General features: G+C 47.8%; 1 protein-coding gene and 1 pseudogene across 2 annotated transcripts in view; both read left to right on the top strand.

Annotated features, from left to right (window-relative positions):
* The first annotated feature begins 7419 nt into the window (after positions 1-7419).
* Positions 7420-24092, top strand: part of ANO10 (anoctamin 10) — a 103761-nt gene continuing 87088 nt past the window's right edge. The window contains exons 1-3 of the mRNA XM_080934067.1: positions 7420-7515; positions 12969-13153; positions 20076-20228. Coding sequence (XP_080790193.1) covers positions 13123-13153; positions 20076-20228 — 184 coding nt within the window. The 5' untranslated portion in view covers positions 7420-7515; positions 12969-13122. The remainder of the gene's footprint in view (positions 7516-12968; positions 13154-20075; positions 20229-24092) is intronic.
* On the top strand, positions 15450-16535 carry LOC308434154 (large ribosomal subunit protein uL22-like; annotated as a pseudogene). Its single transcript has 2 exons — positions 15450-15996; positions 16425-16535. The product of its transcript is annotated as a large ribosomal subunit protein uL22-like (transcript).

Here is a 24092-nt window from a genome sequence, read left to right as displayed (position 1 = left end):
ACCTGGTTGCCTTTTGGCATCGTCCTTGACCCTACTGATGACAGACTCTGATGGCTAAGCTACCCATTGGGACTGAACCCAGCACTGACCAGGCGCGGTTCTCCTCAGATGAGCACTCCAACGACTGTCCCCACAATGTGTTAGACAACAGAAGTAACAAGAAAGATCTGTTAGACGTTTAGCCTGTTCCCTGCTAAGATGAGAAACTAAAAAGGCAACTGGAGCCAAACTGTGTCTCTGGGCAGTCCACAGATGCGGAAACAGCCTCGCTCTACACGACGGGCTTGCAATCAAAACACAGCGGAACTAAAGTAGCACATTTAGCCAGGTATTAAAAACACCTACGTGTTACATCCCCATCCTAACAAAGTAGGGTTTGCGGTCCACAGGACAGGGAGAAAACAAAGAATTTACATTATTCCTTTCCACACAGATGGAGCAGATCTTTAAAATATGAAAATAAGCCTTTTTCCATTCCTCAGTATCAACATGCAAAAACATCAAAAAATCTTAATGAAAATTTAAAGGTCATTCTCTTTCCCGTTTATTTCTATTTGATCTGTTGAGACATTTTAAACCCTGAGTAAAATATTTGACCATAATTGATTTGGTTTAAAGGTTACTGTCAGATGTTACATTTCAAATGCAAATTTGTATAATCAGAATAGTACTTCTCCACCAACAATTGCTATTTATATAGACTTTTCATCCATCTCTCTCTCTAGAACCTTATTTAGTTTTACATTGTGTGTTATCTGTGTGTTCCTGTGTCTGGGTGTTCATGTGTGCGTACAGATGCGTGTGTGTGTGTGTGTGTGTGTGTGTGTGTGTGTGTGTGTGTGTGTGTGTATGTGTGTGTGTGTGCATATGGAGGCCAGAGAACAATCTGTTGTTGTTCAAATGTTTCACTGTGGAGTGTTTTTTTGTTTGTTTGTTTGTTTTGGTGTTGTTTTTTTCTTTTTCTTTTTTTTAAGATGGTGTCTCTCACTTGCCTGGAACTCTGTCATGCTACACAGGGGTGACGGTCACACACAAACAGTGCCTGCTCTTTTCTTTTTCTATTTTTTTTTTTACATGTTTTTTAGATGTGAGTTATGGGAATGAACTGGGTACTCATACTTGAAAGGCAAGTGCTTTACTGACTGGACATGTCCTACTCCTAAGTTTTCAATTTAAAAAGTATGTCTCTTTAGGGGCTGGAGAGCTCAGTGGTTAAAAGCACCTCAGACCAGGGTTCAATTCCCAGAACTCCTATGGTAGCTCACAACTGTCTGTAACTCCAGTTCCAAGGGAATCCAGAGACACACAAGCAAAACACCAGTGCACATAAAATTAAAAGTAAATCAAAAACATAAAAATCGTTTTTTATTAGTTTTAAATGTATGTGTGTTTGTGTGCGCGTGTGCTAGAAGAGGAAATCACATTCCCTGAAGCTGGAGTGACCTGATTCAGGTGCTGAGAATCAAGCTTTGTCCCTCTGCAAGGGTATCAGGTGCTCTTAGTCACTGAGTCATCTCTCCAGCCCCAGTTTTTATTTTTTAAATATTCTCTTGATGCCATCCCAAGATTTTCAGACATGTAATTTTAAGTCACATCTAGGTCATGTTGGGAAGAGTTCAGCTCAGCAGAGCTAGTTGGGGGCAATAGAGGATATTCAGGGTAGTAAACATGGCCAGGACTTTCCCTTTGAGCAGAGTTTTATTTTCATTTATTTTTATTTAATATATAGGAGCACACTGTTGCTGTCTTCAGACACACCAGGAGAGGGCATCGGATTCCATTACAGATGGTTGTGAGACACCATGTAGTTGCTGAGAATAGAACTCAGGACCTCTGGAAGAGCAGTCAGTGCTCTTAACTACTGAGCCATCTCTCCAGCCCCTTGAGCAGACTTTTAAAGACACTTTTTCAAGCTGGGCAGAGGTGGCACACACCTTTAATACTAGCACTCAGGAGGCAGAGACAAGCAGATCTCCGAGTTTGAGGCCAGACTATAAAGTGAGTTCCAGGACAACCAAGGTTATACAGAGAGAACTGTCTCAAGAAAGAGAAGAAAGAAGGAGGAAAGGAGAGAAGGAAGGGAGAAAAAAAAAAAAAAAACAAAAGAGAAAAGACAATTCGGTTCCAAAAGGCATGGATGGAATGCAGGGAAACCGTATAGCATGAATTAGGTGTAGTGGTTTGAATAAGAATGGCCTGTAGGCTCATACATTTGAATGCTTAATCACCAGGGACTTGGGGTAAAAAGGAATTAAAAGGATTTGGAGGTGTAGGTGTGTCCTTGTTGGAGGAAGTGTCCCTGGGGTTGGGTTTTGAGGTTTCAAATGTTCAAGCTTCTGGATATAGAACTCTCACCTACCTTTAGCACCTTGTCTGCCTGCCTGCTACCATGCCCCCCCCCACCCCATGACGATGAACTGCCCCCTGTAACTGTAAGCAAGCTCCAGTCAAATCCAGCCAGATGCTTTCTTTTGTAAGAGTTGTGGTGGTCATAACGTCTTATCACAGCAACAGAGCACTAACCAGATACTAGTGACCACCGTGGTAGGTCTAGAGTCAGGAAGAAGAGTTACTCAACCGTATGAAGGCTTCCTGGTGCTTCCTGGTCACAACTACAGCTTTCTGTGGATGGCACAACCGACTTTGCTAGCCTGCAGTGACTCAGCACAGAGAGAGGCAAGCCATAAAACCTATGACCTCGTCTTCCATCCAAGCTCCTGCCCACGCCCCAACAACCAAATGCACCCAGAGGCAGAGAACCAGGGAGCTCACTGCTGTGGTCTATGGGCTGGACCAGCTTCCTGGAACAAGTTGGGGGGGGGGCTGAAAGAAATCAAGGGCTTTCTATGAGGGCTGAGGTAAGCTGGAGACAACCAGAGGTTATCTAGTGAGTCATTCTCACACGATGAAAATATTTTAAAATAACTCTTAAGGGAAAAAATAACTTATTGCAGTGTGTATGCCAAGTACTTCTACTAAGCCAGAATTCCTGCCTCAACTTTGTTAGTAAATCCTCAGTTTGTAGAACTGGAAATGCTAGAGAAAGAAGGACATTAGACAACTTTTCTTCATTTTGTTTCTTTTTGATTTTTTTTTAAAGGCATCCAGAAAGAATGAGCTCACTGAGAAACAGAAAAGCAAACCCCGCCTCTGACATCACAGGTGAACCGTAAACCTCAGGCACTGCAGGGGGAGTGGTTTGCTTCCCAGTGGGTAGGCTGGCAGAGAGAGGCTTGCTTACAGTTGCTGATCTGAGATGTGAAAGAGCTCGGAAGGGACAGTGAGGACCCATATCCTGGACAGAGGGCAGGGTGCAGAGGCTGGAGGTGGGAGAGATGAGGGCTGAAGAAAGTCAACCACACTCTGTAGGTTGGTCTCAGTCGCCTGCAAGGAAACCTGTAACCTTGCATAGTCTAGGGTTTGGCTTTAGATGATAGAAGCTAAGGCAATTCACCATCTGACCTGCAAGAGAGGAGGAGGGAAAGGAAGAGAGCAGGAGGACAGGAATGGGTCTGGGACATGTGGACCTTTCAAAGATATGTCCCCAATGACCTGCTTCTTCCAACTAGTCTACACCTCCTAATTGTCTCTCTCCCAATAATGCACCAAATTTCGAATGCACCATTAGATGAGTCAGAATGTCATGACACAGTAGCTTCCCTAAGGTTCTTCCCCTGAACACTGCTACATGCACACACATGCACACACAAATGCACTCATGAGCTCAATCACACACATGCACACACATACCTCCTTACACAATGCACACATGAACTTACATGTGCACACACACATACACATATACATGCATGCACTCACATTCACCCAAACTCACACACATGCACACACATACCCACTCATACACATATACACATGTATACATGCATACAAACACATACACGCAAATGCACTCTTGAATACACATATGTGCACACACATGTACTCATGAACTCATACACATGTGCACACACACACCCACACACCCACACATACATGCACATACACAAATGCACTCTTGAACACACATTCGTGCACACAAATACCCACTCACACACATACACATGCACACATAAGTGTACTCATGAACTCACACACATGTGCACATACATACACAAACACACACATGCCTTTCTAAGTGGACCAGTAGGAGGAAGTGACATAAACTGGTAAGATGAACTAGTTAAAAATGGATCTGCATGCAGAAGAAACAATAAATGCTCAAACAAAAAGCATAAGGAAACTCAATACTGGAGCTCGAGACCAGAGTAAAGACTGACATTTATATTTAGGAGAAAGGAATTTTCACTCTTACATAGAATATACTCTTATATATTCTTATATAAGAACTTCCATAGAAGAAAACTGGGTACACTATGTGGAAAGTTCACAGAAAATGAAATACAGATGTCTCCACATTAGGAGATGCTATTAACCCGAAATAAGAGAAAGGCAACTTAAAACATATCTGCATTTTTATTTCTATATTTTTATGAACACACGTGTGTGTGAGTGCATTCTTGTCTGTGTACTCTGTGTGTGTGTGTGAAGGTCAGAGGTCAACATCACTCACCTTCTACCTTATTTTTTGAGACAGTCTCTCATTGAACCTCAAATTTCTCATCCGGCTGACAAGCTCCAGGGTCCCCTGTCTTTGCCTCCCTGTGCTGAGGTTACATTCATGTCCTGCTTCCCCTGTTCTCTGATTATATGCAGGTACTGAGATTACAAGCAGGTGCTACACCCTCAGCTTTTCCTGTGGTGAAGAAGATTAACTCAAGTCCTTAGGCTTGCACGGCAAAACACCCCACAAGCTGAGGTCTCCTCAGCCCCTAAAACCTTTAATTGGATTGATAGGTTCCATTTCTAACCAAACTAGAGGAAGTCCTCTACAGTCTATGTCTCACTCCTGATTTGCCAAAACATCTGGCAAAATATGACAGCAACGAAGTGAATGACAGTGGTGGACAGGACAGGGGACTAGAAAGTGACATTCCTCTCGGTTTTTGTTTTGTGCTTTTCCTTTCTCTCTGCTACCTGCTGGCTTTGATCTGAAGCCGGCTGAAGTGGGAACTAGCCATCAGAAAGGGCCAGGAAACAAGCCTTAGCTTCCAAATACAATGAGCAAGATGAAGCGATTCGAAGTACCGGCTGCTTTCCTTCCTGAGACTAGTGTGTTCGGGAGGCTGACACCTCAGACAGGGAGAGAAAAACTGTCCTTTTAGAGCAGAGACTCCTCACCTTCCTAGCATCCTTTAATACAGCTCCTCCTCTGTGGTGACCCCAACCATAAAAGTGTTTTATTGCTACTTCACAACTGTAATTCTGCTACTGTCATGAATCATAATGTAAATATCTGTGTTTTCCAATGGCCTTAGGTGACTCCTCTGAAAGGTCATTTGACCCCCTACAAAAGGGGTCACAACCCACAACCCAGATTGAAGACCACTGTTCTAGAGGGAGCAACTGGAAAGAGGGACCCTTGGGAGCAGGAGAGCATGGAGTCTTGCAAAGGGTGTTACACAGTGAAGGATAACTAAGGCATGCTTGTCCTAGCCTGCTTCTTTTGTTGTTCCAATAAAACGCAGACCAGAACTAACTTGAGGAGGAAAGGGTTTAATTGGCTTGTAGTCCATCGTCAAGGGAAGCCAGGGCACAAGCTCAAGCAGGATCCTGGAGACAGGACCTGAAGCAGAGACTACAGAAGAACGCTGCCTGCTGTCTTACACAGCCAGGTTTTGATCTCTTAGGATGGTGCCGCCCATAGTGGGCTGCCCCACCCCCAGCCCACAGGCCAGTCTGATGGAGGCCATTCCTTAATGTTATTTCTTCCCAGGTGACTATGGGTTGCGTCAGGTTCATAAAACCTAAGCAACATGGCACCATGACTCAGGCTCACTTCTGTGTGCGTGGGAGCTTGTACTTTTAGTTCCGAGATGGGGTTTCACTACATCGCTCAGGCTGGTCTCTAGCTCCTTGGTTCAAGTGATCTTCCAGCCTCCGCCTGCTCTGAGTGGCTGAGACTACAAAAGTGTGAGCCACCAACACAGCTTAACTCAGTTTTGTTAATTTGTCTGTGATAAGAATACTCCCATGAGGGCTGGGATACACAAGGCCCTGGGTTCAATCTCCAGTATAAAGGTCATCAGAGAAAAAAGAATTTTAAAAACTTCAAACAATTTTTTTTCAAAAAATTTCAAACATCTCCAATCAAATACCAAAAAATGAGGTTATATGCAAGGATGGATGTAAGTTTGGGGGCTGAGAAAATAGGAACGCTGCAACTAAAATCCCCAAGTCTACTGAGTTGTCAACAGACTCTTAGTTTTTAATGTTCCTGAAAGATTTGCCTTGGTTTTCAAAGAGAACGGAGCTTCAGGACCCTGCTAAAAAAACAAAAAAACAAAACAACAACAACAACAACAAAAAAAAAAAAACAGCCAAGAATTGCTCCTTAAGACAGAGAGAGAGCTAGGAGGACAACCTCCAAATTAGGGTGAAAGCCTTGTCCTCCTGAGGCAGGGTGTGCAGGGTGGAGGCCAGAGGGTAGAGGTGGTGTGTGTGCGTGCGTGTGTGTGTGTGTGTGCGTGTGTGTGTGTGTGTGCCTGTGTGCGTGTGTGTGTGCATGGTGAGTTCTAGGAAGCCAAAGGGGATGAGAACACTATGGACCACAGCAAGGGAGGTTTCAGTAATAAATCTGACCTGAGCTTCTCATCACCTGGAAGTCGGGTACAACTAAAACGAAGCTGGTGCTCAAACTGGATTCCGGTCTAAAGAGATTAAGAAAAGGGAGGCGTAAGGAGCCTAGTCCTGGGCTGGAGAGATGGCTCAGCGGTTAAGAGCACTAACTACTCTTCCAAAGGTCCTGAGTTCAATTCCTAGCAACCCTGAGGCTCACAACCATCTCTATATAATGGGATCCAACACCTCTTCTGGTGTGTCTGAAGACAGCGACAATGTACACATATAAACAAAAATAATAAAAAAAGCAGGATCCTCTTTCATTAAGGCGCCTAGTCCTTTCCATTCCCTACCCCGCCAGGCACGAGAACTATCCCGCACTCCTCCCGACGACGCTTCCTTTCTGCCACGAGTGACCGCAGGCCTAGAGTCCCACCCCACTCGCCACAGCCACGCCTCCAACACGGCCCACCACGATGACAGCTGTGAGGCCCCGCCCCTGCAGCTCCGCCACATCCCACCAAAATGACAGCCCTCAGGGCCCCGCCCCCCGCAGAGGCCCCGCCTCCTTCAGAGCGACAGCCAGTGAAGTTTCGCTCTGGCTCCTCCGCTTCTCTTCCTCCGGAATTATAACTGCTAAGGCACCGCCCCTTTCACTCTGATCCCGCCCCCCCAGGCCGAGTGACAGCCGGAAGACCCCGCCCCACCCGGTCGTTTACGCCTCCTGTCGGCCTAAAGCGCCACGCCCCGGTCGCGCACCCGGTCCACTCTGCCTTACCGCCGCGGGCCTGGTTCTCCCGGCTCGGGCCGCCCCTGAGGACGCCGCGTGGGCGGCCGGTGAGTGGGGAGGGGCGCAGCCCGTGCGGTGGGCCAGCACCCCCAACTGGGAAAAGACGTGGCAGCGCTGGGTGGGGCTGGAGATACGCAAGGGTGTGGGAGCCGGCGGAGGCAGGGGGATGTCGGCCTACTCTGGACTTGCGTCAGGCCTGGGGCGGGGTCAGTTCTGACTGACGCGTGGGGTCCCAGGGTGCCGGGCTGCTCTGATTGACACTTCGGGGAGGGCGCCTGGTGGCCTTGATTGAGTCACACACACCTCGCGGTCTCTGAGGTTTCCCACCCGGCCCATTGTGCGCTTTCCGTGATAGGTGACGGGGAAAAAGTCCAGTCCCCACTTGAAACCCTGTTTATCCCCATAGCTGAGGCGGTGCGTAGACGTCCTGACTTAAGCAGTTCCTTCCCACTCCACCGTTGAAGCGCATTCCCTTAAGCTCTGGAGGTGTAATCGAATCCGGGAGTTTTAAAAGTCTCAGGTGCTCAGTGAGTTGTCTTGTTTCCACTTAAAGTCACAGGAACCTCAGAGGACTAGATGTTTCTAAGGACTCTTTCTGCCTTTAAACAATGTTAAATGCAACCATGCATCCCTTAGCCGGGATAATCTGGGAGCGCGAACGTCCGAGGGCACTCACGTAGACAAAAGAGGCTGGGACTTTACCAGGCATATCGTTTTGGTTTGGTTGTGTGTGTGTGTGTGTTTTTTAATGTTGAGTGTGTGATCGTGTTAACGTGTGAGTGGATACACACAGGCTTGTACAGGACAGAGGACACAGGTGTGTCTGTTTCTTTTCATTGTTACTGCTGGGCTGCCCAGTCTAGTCCACTCAGCCCTACTTAGGGTTCTACTGGCTCCGCCTCCCGTGTCTCCTGGAGTTGGGATTACAGAAGCACTGTACTGTGTGGCTTAAGGTGCATTCTGGAGTCCAAATTTAGGTCCTCTTGATGAGAAATGAGAGAGCCAAAATAACGGACAAGCGTGGACAAGCGTAGACAAGACGTGGTAAACTGTAACGTGTGTGTAGTCTGTGCACATTTGGGTAGATTGTAGTGTAGGTGCGTGTGTGTATGAGTGTGTAAAGAGGAAGGCTAGAACAGTTGGGACACAGAAAAGAGGGTAAAGTTGAACATAAAAATGCCCCGTAGGAACGCTCTGTAGAAATACTCTGAACTCTATGACCTCTCTTTCATTTTCTTTCTTCCTAATGCGTGCATTTACTTATTGTGCGTGAATGTAGGTGTACACATACCATGGAATGTGTGTAGGGGTCAGAGGTCAAATTTTGGGAACCAGTTCTCTCCTTTTGTGTATATAAATGCACATATTATGTAATTAATGGACTAGTATTCCAATATTTGTGACTTTTTCCAACTTAACATTTTCTCATATATCATTTTCCTTGATCACTAAAAATTCACACTGAAAAAAAAAAAAAGAAAATTCACACTGAACAACCAGCAACTCATTTCTAAAATAATATTAGTATTTTAGTTATGTGCTTAATACATGTTCGTAGGTGACAAATTAGGGCTGATCAAGGCAATTATTTTGAGGAGTGTTTAAATACCCTCTATACTACTGAAAACCAGTCCCTCTCAGTATATCCATGGGTTATCTGTAACTCTCTGTGTTTACACAGCAACACCTGCTTTCAGAAAATGCCAGCTCAGAATGCTGAGTGTTTGTCTTAGTTGTTTTTTTTTGTTTGTTTGTTTGTTTTCAACTTGACACAAAGTATCCTCTTCTAAACAAATGCCTTCATCAAATTGATAGGTGCTCAGTCAAATCTGTGGGAGCATTTTCTTGATTAGTGATTGATGGGAGGGGTGCAGTCCACCACCAGTGGTACCATCCCTAGGCAGGTGGCCCTGGGTTATATAAGAAAGCAGGTGAGCAAGCCAGTAAACAGCACCTTCCATGGCCTCTGCTTCAGTTCCTGCTTTGAGTTCCTGTCTTGGCTTCTCCAGTGATGGAAGCCAAACAAACCCTTTTCTCTCCAAGTTGCTTTTGGTTTCAGTGCTTATCAGAGCAATAGAAACTCTAAAACAGTGATCATGTGATCAGAAGCTAGTGTTTTGAAGGCACAGAAGTTTTTTATGCATACTTATTGGAAAGGGGAAAATAAAGGATTTGGTGGGGGGAGATTTTTATTTTGAAATAAAATTTTGAAATGATTTTTTTAAGTATCTGCAAAGACATTAGAGTTTTGATGTGCCAGCTTCCCTGATCCCTGTTGAACACAGGAAAGCAGCCTGAGACAGATCCATTAACTGACCTGTATAGCTTAGTAGAGCACACCAGTCTCACACTCACATTAGGACCCAGTGTTATACTTAGCTATGGAATGTCCTTAACATTTAACGAAGGCGTCCTCCCAGACAGGATGACCACTGCGTACAGAGTTTGTGAGGTAGAACAAGCTTGCTAGGTAGCAACATCTTCCTTAAATTCATCTCTTGAATGCTGTGTATTAGGAAGGATGCTTATTTTTCTTCCCTGTGCACACAAGCTGCTTTTTGAGTAACTTGCACACTAAAAAGGGTACCCTACCTTTATGTATACAGGGCTGAAGTTGGTTACTCTCCACCTTGTGGTTTTAAGTCAGGGTCCCTCCCTGGTCCAGAAATCATCAGTTGGGCTAGGCTGGCTGACTGGGGCCCAGCCTGCTCAGCACCTGGAATCCAAGCTTATGCTCTGATCCCCAGTATAATAATGTGAGTTCTGAGGATTGAACCAAGTCCTTATGCTCGAAGGGCAAGCGGTCTACTGACTGAGCCATCTCTGCAGCTGAATAGCTTTGTTACACTTAGTCTCAAGCCTGTCACCTCTCTCAAATATTTATTTATTTTATGTGAGTGCACTGTAGCTGTTTTCAGACACACCAGAAGAGGGGGTTGTGAGCCACCATGTGGCTGCTGGGATTTGAACTCAGGACCTCTGGAAGAGCAGTTAGAGCTCTTAACCACTGAGCCATCTCTCCAGCCCCAGGAATGTCTCTTAAAGCAGAGTGACAAGTGACCCATGACAACTCCTTACTCAGGCTGTGCTGGGACCCTCTGTGGTCTGGGCTGGCCTCAAACTTTCCATCAACCTCTTGCTTTAGCCCCCAGAGTGTTGGGACCAGATTTGTGCCACCACTTCCAGCTTAATAAGATGGTTAATAAAAACACTCTTGTGTGTGGTTTCCTTTGTAGTTGAGCATTTGTGAGTGTTCCCTTGACTAGTTTAAATTCACAAAGAGCACACTCCCAGAACACAATACCCTCATTCTTTTCTTGGTTTTAGAAAATCCATTCCATGCACAAGTATTCCCCCACCTCCTCCCAGTGAACTCAACATCTTTCTCTGTCATCTTAAGGACCATTCAAATCTACCTCTTCTGAGCCGGTGGCTAATGTGAAAAACCTGTGCATCTACAAGTAGGTGTTGGTAATTCAACACATGGTGAAAGAGAACACAGCCCTCTACAGCTTTCTGGAGCCTGTGCAGGGCCCCTGAGAAACCTTTCTGGTAACTCTGACTGTTGTCCTGACCAGGAGAAAACCATCCTACCCCTTGGTGCCCTGAGGTTGGTCTGTCGCCCCTGCCTCAGCCAAGCCTGCTGCACACTGAAGCCCACACTGTCTAGTGTCTTGGCTCCTCCTCTCTGTGTGGCAGTGGCAGAGCAAATGCCCATTGCAACCCCTGGCAAAAGTGAGTCACAGTTTAGGCCAAGGGTGCTTTCACCACACACCTCTTACTCAAGTTGTCAGGGCTGCCAGTGAGCCAGGTAAAACCAGGGCGGACCAGCGCCCTATTGCCAGTTACTATAATGAGAAAGTCTGCCACACCATACCTGCTGCATGCAGAGCACAGAGCGGTATGGGACCCCCCCCCCACAGGGCCACCCAAGAAGTATCATTATATGAAGAAGAGGATCAGGAGAGAACACTTCAGTGCTGTTGCTGTGGGGAGACAAATGCTCTGAGCGGAGGAGGAAGGAGTGGGTCTGCACTATAGGTAACCTGTTCTGGTCTGCTGCAGCTCAGCGGATGACACGGTTGCTGTGTAACTGAGCATAGGTACCGACAAGCAGCTGATCCACACAGGCTGTGATCCCCAGGCCTTGCCTGCTTCCCTTCCCTGCTCACGTGGTTTGTATTGCTCACAGTGGAACCTAAGCAATTCTGGGGATGTGAGAGAACTGAAAGTGCGTGTTTGTGGTGTATGTGCACATGTATAGCAGGTGTGCATTCCTGTGCACTCCCTTTCTGAGGCCAGAGGAGGAATTGGGATTCTAACCTTATCCTTCTTTGCCTATTCCTTTGAGACAGGTCTCTCTCTGGAATTAAGATGGAGGCCAGCAAGCCCCAGAGATGCCCCTGTCTCTGTTTTCCCATAGCTCTGGGGTCATAGATGTCTGCGTTTGGGTTTTTATGTGGGTCCTGGGAATTTAAACTGAGTTCATCTGTTATTATTGCATATTTAGTGTATATTTAACATGGAGTCATAAGTACAGTTTTCTTAAAACATTGGGAGGAGTTAGTATCTATTAATAAGTGTAACTTCTTAAATTATTTATCTATTTGTTTATTGTATGTATGAGAGTGCTCTGTCTTTACACACACCAGAGGAGGACATCAGATCCCACTGATGGTCATGAGCCACCATGTGGATGCTGGGAATCCAACTCAGGACTCTGGAAGAGCAGTCAGTGCTCTAACCGATGAGCCATCTCTCCAGCCCCCTAATACAATTTTTAATGAACATAGTTGGTTGTTTCCTTTTGTGAGTAGTCCTGTAATACTACACCATATTAGGTTGTCTTTGTTATTTTTTCTTTGCATATGTACACAGATAAATACAATACAATAATGAACTTTTATATTCACATTTGCTTTAAATATCCTTTAGAGACAATTTTCAATAAAAGTGGCAATGAATGTCTAAATATATTTTATTTAATTTTCTTCTCGGGGTAAATTTATGGAAACAAGACTGTTACTATGTAGATATTGATATTTCTTATTCTGGTTTGCTTTGGCAAATTGGAAATAGGGATATATCTTGTTACTATTTATTTTATTAGTGACCTTGAATGTCTTTTCAGAGTGGTTGGCATGTTCTTTTGACAGTTGTATTTTTGTGTTTAGTGTGTAGGTGTTGTTGTTGTTGTTGTTGTTGTTGTTGTTGTTGTCCTCTTCTTCCTGTTAATGTCTAGGAGCTCTGTGATGAGGCACATAGCGCTTGCCATGTATCGCCAAAACTGTTAAGGGTCTGCCTTGGGTGGTGAGAATCAGCAGGAAGCAGTGCCCGTCATGGGTTTCTAGAAGTCTGTTCTGGTTTTTCTCAGCAAGCTTGTTTTAGTATCTGGTGATTGTGAACAAGGTACATTATTCACCAGATGAGACACTGGGGAATGTTCAGAGAGCTGACCTTTGATGTCTGTCCTCTGAACCCTCTGTTGTCTCTCCTCTAGAGTTCTCATTCACCCCAGCTGGAAGCCATGTCTTGTGTGTGACACATAGGTTGTCACTCCCCAGCCACCATTAACAGGGCAAGCAGGTTCCTTTTCAGTCCTCCTGGCCCCTGGCTCCTCTTCCTGCGCCCACTCGTGATGACTTGACAGGAGGATGTCTACTGCTAGACTGGGTGCTTCTCTAGGCAAGCGAATGCTCTGTTCTCCCTTGCTGTTGGCTTAGCACCTGTACTAGGCTCTATCATGGCATGGTTGTAGCAAACACATAACACATGTTTACTGATATTATTTATGCTGTGGAGGCCATAGGCTTAGCCTCTGCCTTCCCTTAGTAGACGTCTGTCTTTAAACTCACCGTGCAGCTCAGCTGACTTCAAGCTCATGGTCCTTTTCCTTCGGCCTCAGCAGTGCAGACACCACAGAGATGCACCACAGCGCTCTGTGCCCCGGCCCCCTGCTGTGAAAGACACAGTCCACAGTTTATAGGACAGGGGTCTCCTGCTAGGGTCAGTTGAAGGTGCATCGGGAAGAAGGCCAGCCTTCTGGTTTTGGTCTGTGTCAGGCAGACTGAGACCTGTTGCTGCTGAGCAGGTGTTTTCTAGCACTGTTGTCTTGAAGCTGCTCATAGAGCATAGTCCGGAGTCTCCTGATGCCACAGGAGCTCCTCCCATCTAGAAAATCGCTTCCTGCCAAGAACATGAGACACACTGAGTGAAGGCTATGAAGCTAAGCCGTGGCCCTTTTGAGGTAATTAACTGTTGCAAAGAAACCACTAACTGTTTGGAACACTAGTTGATATCTTCGTAGAACTTAGCCTGTTGGTCTACAGCTAAACCTCTCCTAACCCAGTACATCCTGCCTAGTCTTAGAAGTTGAACAGGTCCAGGCTTAGGTGAAGAACTCAGCACAGTGACCTGTGGTTCCTGATCATCTTCACACAGCATCGGATTTTCTTTCTGCTGCTGGAATAACATACCCTGACCAGAAGGAATTTAGGGGAGGAAGGGCTTATTTTGGTAACAATTCTAGGTTATAACCCCATCATGGAGGGGAAGCCAGAGGCAGGAGCTTGAGATGGCTGGTCACATGACATTCATAGAGCCAAGAGCAGAGAGAAACAGATGCACCCAAGCGGCTTGCCTGCTTGCTGTTTAAGCTCAGCTATCTTTCTTCACATTTGCACATTCATGGCCCAGCCTAGGTGCCACCCTCAATGGTCTGCAGCTTCTACACCAATAAACCACCAAGGCCACCTCCCACATCATAGCCATAAGCCAACGGATACCTTTCGAGTTTCTGATTTGTCCCCACAGCCTTGACTAACTTTTGGGTTACATGAGAGATAAAGGCAGATCCATTGTCTGACTCCAGGCATATAAGGAGCCCACACCTCGGGATGATGTCTTCTAACAGCTTCTTGGCTACCACCAAGGAGGTCTCTTGTTTGGTGGGATAGGCATCTGTCCATCCTGAAAAAAAAAAGTATAAACCAACACTAGCAAGTGCCTGTACCCGTACAACCCAGGCTTGACTTCTATGAAGTCAATCTCCCAGTTTACTCTGACTGGAGTTCCTCCCTCCCTGGACCTCGATCCGGAGGTCCCCCCATTCGTCTTGTTGACTATATAGCAGGTAGGGTACTGGGGATGGGTTCCTCTGTTTCTTGCTTTAAGTCAAAGACTTTAAGGTGCACTCTTCGGAGTAGGGCCTCAAGCTTTCTTTCCCTAGGTGGGTGCTCTGATGTATCTGCTGGATTAACTAGGTAGCAGAGTCTGACGGGGGGCTAATTCTTTCTTGGGGGTCCTAGAACATCCCTCTTCCTTGTAGGCTGCCAAGAAGGTTTGGGTCCTCTGTAATCCCTTGTTGGTGTAAGTTGAGACCTCAGGCAATGTGGGTGTCACCATCTGGGGCAGCTGGGTCATTAGGGTAGTGGTGACCTGGAGTGCTACCTCCTGGGTTGTAATATGAACCCAGTTGTTTCCTCTAGGGGTGGCTCCATCTTCCTTTTGGTTTCTAGGGCACTGTGTGACTGCTATTCTCTTGGGAAGCCACACTGTGTGCAGGAAGTTTAGGATTTTCTGCTCATTTTAGACAGTTTTTTTCTTCTTAGGTGAGAAGCCCACTTTCCTTGTAGATGGAACATGCATGGTTGCAAAGGCATACTGGTTATCCATGTAGATACTGAGTCTTTTTTCTTCGCCTAGTTGTAGGGCCATAGTCAGAGCTATTAATTCATCTTTCTGGGCTTTTGCCCATATAGTTTTCTCCTTGGTGGTCACTGTGGCCCCTGCTTATCAGATGCCATCTTTGACAAAACTGCTGCCTTCTGTGTACCATATTAATTTTGCTTCCTTAAGGGGAATGTCCTTAAAGTCCAGTCTTGTCCCTCGTAGGTGGCTCTTAGCAGTCATGTGATGCTAGTTTAACCTCCTTGGTTATTAGCTGATTGTGTTAGTTACTAGCTGCTGTGTTCACAGGTGACCTGTAAAGATGGTTCGCTACTCCCTTGACCCAGAAAACCCCACAAAATCATGCAAATCCAGAGGTTCAAACCTTCGTGTTCATTTTAAGAACACCCGGGAAACTGCCCAGGCAATCAAGGGTATGCATATCCGTAAAGCCACCAAGTATCTGACGAATGTCACTTTAAAGAAGCAATGTGTGCCATTCCGGTGTTATAATGGTGGCATTGGTAGGTGCACCCAGGCCAAACAGTGGGGCTGGACACAGGGATGGTGGCCAAAAAAGAGTGCTGAGTTTTTGCTGCACATGCTTAAGAATGCAGAGAGCAACGCTGAACTTAAGGGTTTAGATGTAGATTCTCTAGTCATTGAACACATCCAGGTGAACAAGGCACCTAAGATGTGCCGGTGAACCTACAGAGCTCATGGCAGGATTAACCCATACATGAGCTCCCCCTGCCACATTGAGATGATCCTCATTAAAAGAACAGACTGTTCCAAAGCCAGAAGAGGAGGTTGCACAGAAGAAAAAGATATCCCAGAAGAAAAGGACCATCAAGGCCTGGGTCAGGGATCAGGATTGTTGGGTTAAGGACACTGGTGGTGATGAACTTGATTTGGGGAGGGTTCAAGAGCAGAGCCTGGTAATAGGCTAACCTGGCATTGGTCAGCCAGCTGTCAGATGGACGCTTGAGGACCCTTCAATGGCACAGAGGGCAGTCACCTCAAGGGTCTGGCCCAGAGTTAGCTTGTCTGAGTCTTTGACCAGCAAGGCAGTGGGCACTATTATCTAAAGGCATGGGGGCCATTCAGTCTCCACTGGGCCAAGTCATTTTGACAAATATGCCACTGGTCTTTTCCAGGGCCTACGAGACTGGGTAAGGACCCCTTTTGCTACTTCTTATTTTTCTTCCATGTATAAGTGGACCAGTTTGGTGACATCTGGCAAAGCCAACAGCTTTGACCCAGCTGAATGCCTCCTCCTTTTTCTCAGTGCATTCCAGTGGAGCTTTTCCTCTACTCATACAGAGTGGACAAGTTCAACAAACCCAGGGATCCAGAGCCTACAAAACCGGCCCACTCCAGGACTTCCCTTACCTTCTGAGATTGGTGGGCCAGGGGAGCCTTTGAATTGTCTCTTTCCTTGTAATTGACAGCCATCTTTTCATCCCCCTTGAGTATGTATCCTAGGTAGGTTACCTGGAACTGGCAGAGTGGAGCTTTCTAGGCAGATGGACGATACCCCGGTCTTCCCAGTGTTGTGGAGAGTTCCTTTCTGGCCGCTTTATAGGCCGCCTTCGTCAGCAGCAATTAGCAAGTGTCTACACACTGCATCAGCTGGCATTTGGGTGGGTTTGCTGTACTCATCCAAATCCTCATGGAGGGCCTTGTCGAAGAAGCTAGGGGAGCTCTTGAGCCCTCGGAGAGCTGTGTCCAGGTCAGCTGTCTGCCGTATCCTTCATCCGGGCCTAGTTACTCAAAGGAAAAGAGGGCTGGCTGTCGGCTGCCAGTGGTTAGCTGAAGCCATGTCCTGAGATCCAGGGTGGTAGAGCATCACTGTCCAGGAGGAAGAGTGCTGAGGAGGATGTCCCCAACCCACTTGTTTACCTCTTGGTGGTCCTGCACTGGCCTACAGTCAGTAGAATTGGGTTTCCTAACCAGTAGCAGGGGGTATTCAAGACCATCTGGGAAGGAATGAGGATGCCTAAGTCCCTTAAACACCTGACATGGGGGAAAATCTCAGCTTGGCTTCCTTGGGCATCAGGTACTGTTTGATGGGGGCTGGCATTGCACTGACTGTTTCTGCTGTTCTAGCTTGGGCGGTGGTGCTTGGCCAGTCCATGTTCTCGGCTTCTGCCCGGGCTTCCGGGATCTCTTTGCTCCAATGTTGCAACCGGCTCCCCTGCTTCCCTCCTTCCCAGAGGTGGGAGGGGTCTGTGAATAGTTTGTAGTCATCTACCAAGGCCATCGGAGCACACGTGTGGCTTTTCCTTCCCAGTGGGTCACAGAGACCCTGGTTGGACTGAAGTGGATATGGTCTCCCACTTTAGTCAGTAAGTCTTCCCAGCAAGGGGCATTCAGCGCTGATTATGAAAGAGTGGGTACCTGTTAGAGTCTGGAGGTAGACCTTTAATCTCTCCCTATCTGCCACTGTGTTGAGGCCTGATCAGGCCGGGTCAGGGTCAAGGGGAACTCCTTTTGATGTGGCCAGGTTTAAAGTTGTCCTGTCTGGGTCCAGAACCAATTTCCAGGCTCAGTCAGGATGCTCTCTTTTTCTTCAGTGGTGAAGAGGATCTGGAACAATTGTTAACAGTCATCCCATGTAGACTGGAAAAAACAGAATCTAACAATAAGTTTTGCAGGCTTTGCAGAGAATTCGGGATTTTGTAACTTCCAACTGTAGAGGTCTCTAGTGGAGAAAGGCCAGTGAACATGCTGCTACCTTCCCTGTGCATGGTGTGGGGGAGGGAGGGATGGGCACAGAGAAGTGCAGTGGAGTGGGCTTGGGGGCTGTTCCTCAGGCCCCAGTGTGTGGTGGACTGCCATTTCCCCCAGCTTCTCTCTCTCTCTGGCTTTTTTCTCCACCACAACCCCCAGCCGCTTCCCTCCTGCCCTAGATTTCCACATATAGCAGTTTTGTGATGGTGAAAAGAAGTGAAGGGTGGAGAGAGAACTTCCTTCTCAAAAATCTCCTGAGGGGGCAGGGTGGGAGAGAGTGGGAGCTGCCTCCCCAAAACCTTCTGAGGGGGCAGGATGGGAGAGCGGAGATGGTAGCCCAGCCCTTTCTTCTTTTCTGTTTTCTCAGCAATGACAGCCCCCAGGGGAAGGAAGGAAGGGTTTTAACCAGGCAGGAGGCTCTTCCTGGGTCTGCCAGGTACTTATAGAGGCAACCTGACCCCAGTGGCCTGGCTTCCCATAGACAACATCCCTATCCCTGTAGATGGTGGGGCGGCCATAGGTTTCTTCTTCTGGCCTTCTTACATTGAAGGTGGGCCAGTCATTTCTGTAAAAGACAGACATCTTTTTCCTTTCCACATGAAGTCCTTGTGTGGTGCTAATTTACAGACCTCTTTGAAATGATGTAACACAAGTCTCAAAGGGGTGGAACTGGTTTGGCCCAACTCTAGAATTAAGACAGTTACAAACAGAGACACAAATGGACAATACAAACGGAAATGTACCAGTACAGTGTGAGGGGAAAAAAACTGGAACGAAGGCCTGTCCTACAAGTGGGTTCTGTATGCAGGAGAGAATTGCCATGTGGTATCAGAATGACCAGTGGGATCAAAGATCAAGTCCCCTCCAAGTCCCCTTCAGGTAGGTCAGAGACTTTTCTTCACCTACGTGGCACAGGTTCCACCAGTACAGCCACTTGAATCAGGAGCCTCCAGAAATTGGCTTCAGTCAGTCACAGACTCAGATTGTCTAGGCATACAGGGGCTCAGACAACACAGAGACTCAGCACTCACCGGCCGGTGGTCAAACACTCAATGTGACAAGGGTCTCAGGCACCTCCTGGCAATGCAACAGAAGGTTAAGACTAAGAACACCTCACAGAGACCACCACTCACATATGCAGTTGACAAGGGTGCTTTTATTTTACAAAAGCAGAAAGCCTGCATGCAGGGGTCGGCCACTTACAAAGATGGTGACAATGACAGACAAAGGTGGGCAGCCTTTCGATGGGGAACGAGGAGAATTTCAGCTGGGGTTCAGTAACCTGAAGCCTCCTTGCTATGTGCTGGGGACGCATGGGTTAGTTAATGATTGGCCTGTGCCCAGGCAGTCAGTGAACTGCATTCCTGTGTCATGAAAGTCTAATCACAGATGGCTCGTCCCCAGATAAGGTATTTCCCCATCTTTATGGTTATCTGTTCTTCAGATGAGTGAATTTATGGCTTTGTTCCTGTAATGTATGGTCTGTCATTTCCTGGAGTTGGTGACTTGGGGGGTTAGGGTCAGTTCCTGGAGATGGTGACTTGGGGGTTAGGGTCAGTTCCTGGAGTTGGTGACTTGGGGGGTTAGGGTCAGTTCCTGAAGCTGGTGACTTGGGGGTTAGGGTCAGTTCCCAGACGAGATGACTTTCCTTTTGGAGTCAGGCCTGGGCCTAAAATGGAATCTGTGTCAGCCTCTCATTTCCTTTTGATCATTTCAGTGACATGTACACCTTTCCTAATTGTATGTGTGAAGACACACAGTGCACACGTTAATCCTAGTACTCAGGAAGCATCGAGGCAGGTAGATCTATGTGAGTGTGAGGCAAGCCTGGGCTATCGATATAGCAAGTTCCAAGCCAGCCAGGAATATAAGCTACGTAATAAGACCTTGTCTCAAAATAATAATAATAATAATAATAATAATAACAACAACAATGATAATGATAACAATACATGTATATGTGCATGTGCATGTGTGTGCATGTACATGTGTGTTGTCATCTTCAGCAGGAGGGTTTGTCTGAATCCCTCATCTGCTGTCCTAGAAGTAGACATCCTGGCTTATGTCTTACTTTGTGTGTCACTGTGGCTTGTGTAGTTTGAGAAGTTTCTGTAGTGGCTCTGCTCAGCCGGGACAGCAGAGTAAGTAGTATATGCTCTCCCCCCACCCCAGAATAACTGGATTTTGCTTTCTGTTTTAATTTCAGTAAGCTTGCCAAAGATGAGAGTGTCTTTATCAACTTTGGATACTTGTGAGAGCTCCTTCACACCTCTAGTGGTTATAGAACTCGCCCAGGACGTCAAAGAAGAAACCAAAGAATGGCTCAAAAACAGAATCATCGCCCAAAAGAAAGATGGAGGTTAGTGAAAACATTACTCTCCCAGGTTGGTCATTCATGATAGTGGCTGATGTGTGTCCACATGTGTTTTACATGCTATCTCTGGGCTCTGTGTTTATTACCTGTCAGGGCTTGAAAAGAGATTTTCAGTCAACACGAGGTCATGAACCCTGTAAATGGCTTTTTACATGTTTCTAAAGGCCATGCCTAACATGGTGCCCAGAGGAAGCATCACCAATATGTCTCATGTCAGTAGACACGACCTGCTGAGCACCTGGGCTATGATGCTGTAGAAGGGACACGTCTGATCTCTGCCTGTGAACACTGTCCAGGCGGGGAAAACGGACAGTGACCTCTGGACACCGAGTGACAATCCAGTTAGCTGATGAACTGTCAGGGCAGTATGCAGTACACACATGTGAAGTGTACAGTTACACATATGTGAAGTGTGCAGCACACACACGTGAGGTGTGCAGTACATACATGTGAGCCATAATTATTAATAAAGGGAGGGAAAGGAAAGGGTTGGTGACACTTTGACACCATGTTGTAGAATGCTGGCGGCAACTTGACACACCGTGGCTTAGTCCTCCGTTGAGGAGCAACAGGAGAAGAGCCGGTGCAAAGCTGAGGGGCTGTGGATGAGCAGACAGCCCCTAGAACATCGAGCCACGTGCCAGCTGAGGCCTGAAGGCAGTGGTGGTGACTGTGAATTGATGCCTTAAGAACAGATTTTCAGATAAAAGTAAAAATAAACTGTTTTTTTAAAGTAATTGAGCCAAAGGGAAAGAATATTTGCTTTCTGAAATTTGAGATATTTTCAAGTGGACGGGGCCTCCTCTTCATGTTCCTGTGATTTAAGAGTAACTGCGGGGAGTCTTCAGCTTCCTTTTTTCTGGTCCTGTGTCTTTAGGGATACTGGGGAGGGGGAGGGGATAGTTGCTCTGTCAGACTTGGGCAACTGTAGCACTTTGGACCCCAGGGAAGGGTGTGTATTTACTTGGCCACTTTTTATTTTATTGTCTCTAACCTTGGGTTGAAACCTTGGTGAATGAAACAAAGCAAATAAGAAAACCACCAACCAACCAAGACAAAAACACCAACCAAACAAACAAAACCCAAAAACCAGAAGTATTTTCTACAAAATACAAAATCCTATAGGAACGAGATGGCTGAGAAGCAGGCTGGCACCCTAGAGACCCCAGGATGGGACCTGCAGGGTCTGCACAGCTTCCGCAAGGCGCTGCCACCCAGGAACCTCAGGTTCACTCCTGCTTCTGTGGGAAGCCGGAGGGAGAGTCTGCTGGGAAGGAAGACCCCATTCTCCTTCTCCACCCCAGCCTCACATCTGACTCAGTTTCCAAAATGCAAAAGCAAGACTTTCAACAACCCAGAAGACATTGAGTTTCTCAGGCACGTCCCCTCAAGACAAAAGCGTGAGTCAGAGAAACCAGGGGACCATCCAGGAGTCGACCTCCTGAGGCCTCTGTCCCGTTGAAGGACACGTGGATGAGCCCGCCTCAGCACTCAGGATGTCAGTCCCTTGGGGTCCCTTTCTTAAAGACAGCCAACATAAGAAGAGTGCCACATGTCTGACACAGGGAGACAGAGAAGCCACCCACAAGTGAAGAATGTGATGGAAGACAGTCTCGTGGGAAAAGCAGCTTTTACAAAGCGAAACATAAAATCCCACGTGAAGACTCACACCGGCAAGGCCTCCAAGAACAGAGCAAAGCTGGAGGGTAAGGAGAGGAAGAAGCAGCTCAGAGGCACACAGCAGTCAGAGCAGGGGACGAGAACCCAGCAAACAGACTCTCAGGGAAAGCTGGACCCTGTGACCAGCTGCACCACTGTAAGAAAGTTCCAGAACCCTAGGGATTAAGCGCAACAGACCTTCCAGGAAAAAGAAAACAAAACTAGGTCCAGTGCAGAGGATCAGACATCTCAGAAGCATCCAGTGAAGCAGTGGACCCTCTTTCTGCCGGAAGGGCTGTGGTCTAGAACTCTGGACACACCTAGCCAACAGGGGAAAGGCAGAATACGGAAAAGCTCGTAGTAACGCTATGGACAGGGTTTCCCTCGTGCCAGTGTTAAAGAGGAGACTTCGCCAGAGCTCGGAGAGTAGAACTGCTAAGAGTAGACTAGGCAACGGTGATGAGACAGAAACTTCGGTGAACGAAAGCAAGGGATGAGAATCAGCTGCCACGCGGTGCTTTTTAAAACACGGCGTTGGCATCACATTCTCCTGGACGTTACACCAGGTCTCGTCCTATACTGTGGCCTTCCTCACACTCAGAGGGACAGGTTTGGTTTCCCTTGGTTTCCCCATCTTCACAGCTCCTACTTTGAGCAGCACTGAGTTGGAGGTGGAGAGTGAGGCCATCCCTCTGAGCAGGGTCCTCTGCCGGATGCTTTTGTAGAGTGGGCTGTGTTCTAGGCTGTTCCTGCAGCTTCCCACACATTCTGCTAGGCTGTGTCCCTTCCCAGCACAGCTCTTATGCTTCAGTCTCAGTAGATGGGTCAGTGGGGGAGGGGAGATGGTCAGTGGGGGAGGGGAGATGGTCAGTGGGGGAGGGGAGATAGGTCAGTGGGGGAGGGGAGATGGTCAGTGGGGGAGGGGAGATGGTCAGTGAGGGTGGGGAGATGGTCAGTGAGGGAGGGGAGATGGTCAGTGGGGGAGGGGAGATAGGTCAGTGAGGGGGTGGAGAGATAGGTCAGTGGGGGTGGGGAGATGGTCAGTGAGTGGGGAGATGGTCAGTGAGGGTGGGGAGATGGTCAGTGGGGGAGGAGAGATGGTCAGTGAGTGGGGAGATGGTCAGTGGGGGAGGGGAGATGGTCAGTGAGTGGGGAGATGGTCAGTGGGGGTGGGGAGATGGGTCAGTGAGTGGGGAGATGGTCAGTGGGGGTGGGGAGATGGTCAGTGAGGGAGGGGAGATGGTCAGTGGGGGAGGGGAGATGGGTCAGTGGGGGTGGGGAGATGGTCAGTGGGGGAGGGGAGATGGTCAGTGGGGGAGGGGAGATGGGTCAGTGGGGGTGGGGAGATGGTCAGTGGGGGAGGGGAGATGGTCAGTGGGGGAGGGGAGATGGGTCAGTGGGGGTGGGGAGATGGTCAGTGAGTGGGGAGATGGTCAGTGGGGGTGGGGAGATGGGTCAGTGGGGGAGGGGAGATGGTCAGTGAGGGAGGGGAGATGGTCAGTGGGGGAGGGGAGATGGTCAGTGAGTGGGGAGATGGTCAGTGAGGGGATAGGGAGGTGGGTCAGTGGGGGTGGGGAGATGGTCAGTGGGGGAGGGGAGATGGTCAGTGAGGGAGGGGAGATGGTCAGTGAGGGGATAGGGAGGTAGGTCAGTGGGGGTGGGGAGATGGTCAGTGAGGGAGGGGAGATGGCCAGTGAGGGGATAGGGAGGTGGGTCAGTGGGGGTGGGGAGATGGTCAGTGGGGGAGGGGAGATGGTCAGTGGGGGAGGAGTGATGGTCAGTGGGGGTGGGGAGATGGGCAGTGGGGGTGGGGAGATGGTCAGTGAGGGGATAGGGAGGTGGGTCAGTGAGGGGGTGGGGAGATGGTTAGTGGAGGTGGGGAGATGGGTCAGTGGGGGTGGGGAGATGGGCAGTGAGGGGATAGGGAGGTGGGTCAGTGAGGGGGTAGGGAGATGGTTAGTGGAGGTGGGGAGATGGGTCAGTGGGGGTGGGGAGTGATTGTCATGTAAGCAGGAGGACTTCTTTTTATCTCTTGTACCCATGTTAAAAGCTAGGCACAATAGTATACATCTGTATTTCCAGACTGACTCTAGAAGCTGCTGGCCAGCCAGCCTAGCTAAATTGGTGAGTTACAGGTTCAGGGAGAGACCATGTCTCAGAAAATAAGGAGAACAACTGAAGAAGACAGTG

This window comes from Micromys minutus (genome assembly GCF_963924665.1).
Source record: "Micromys minutus genome assembly, chromosome: 21".
NCBI classification, from domain to species: Eukaryota; Metazoa; Chordata; class Mammalia; order Rodentia; family Muridae; genus Micromys; species Micromys minutus.
This window is presented reverse-complemented; position numbering and strand designations above follow the sequence as displayed.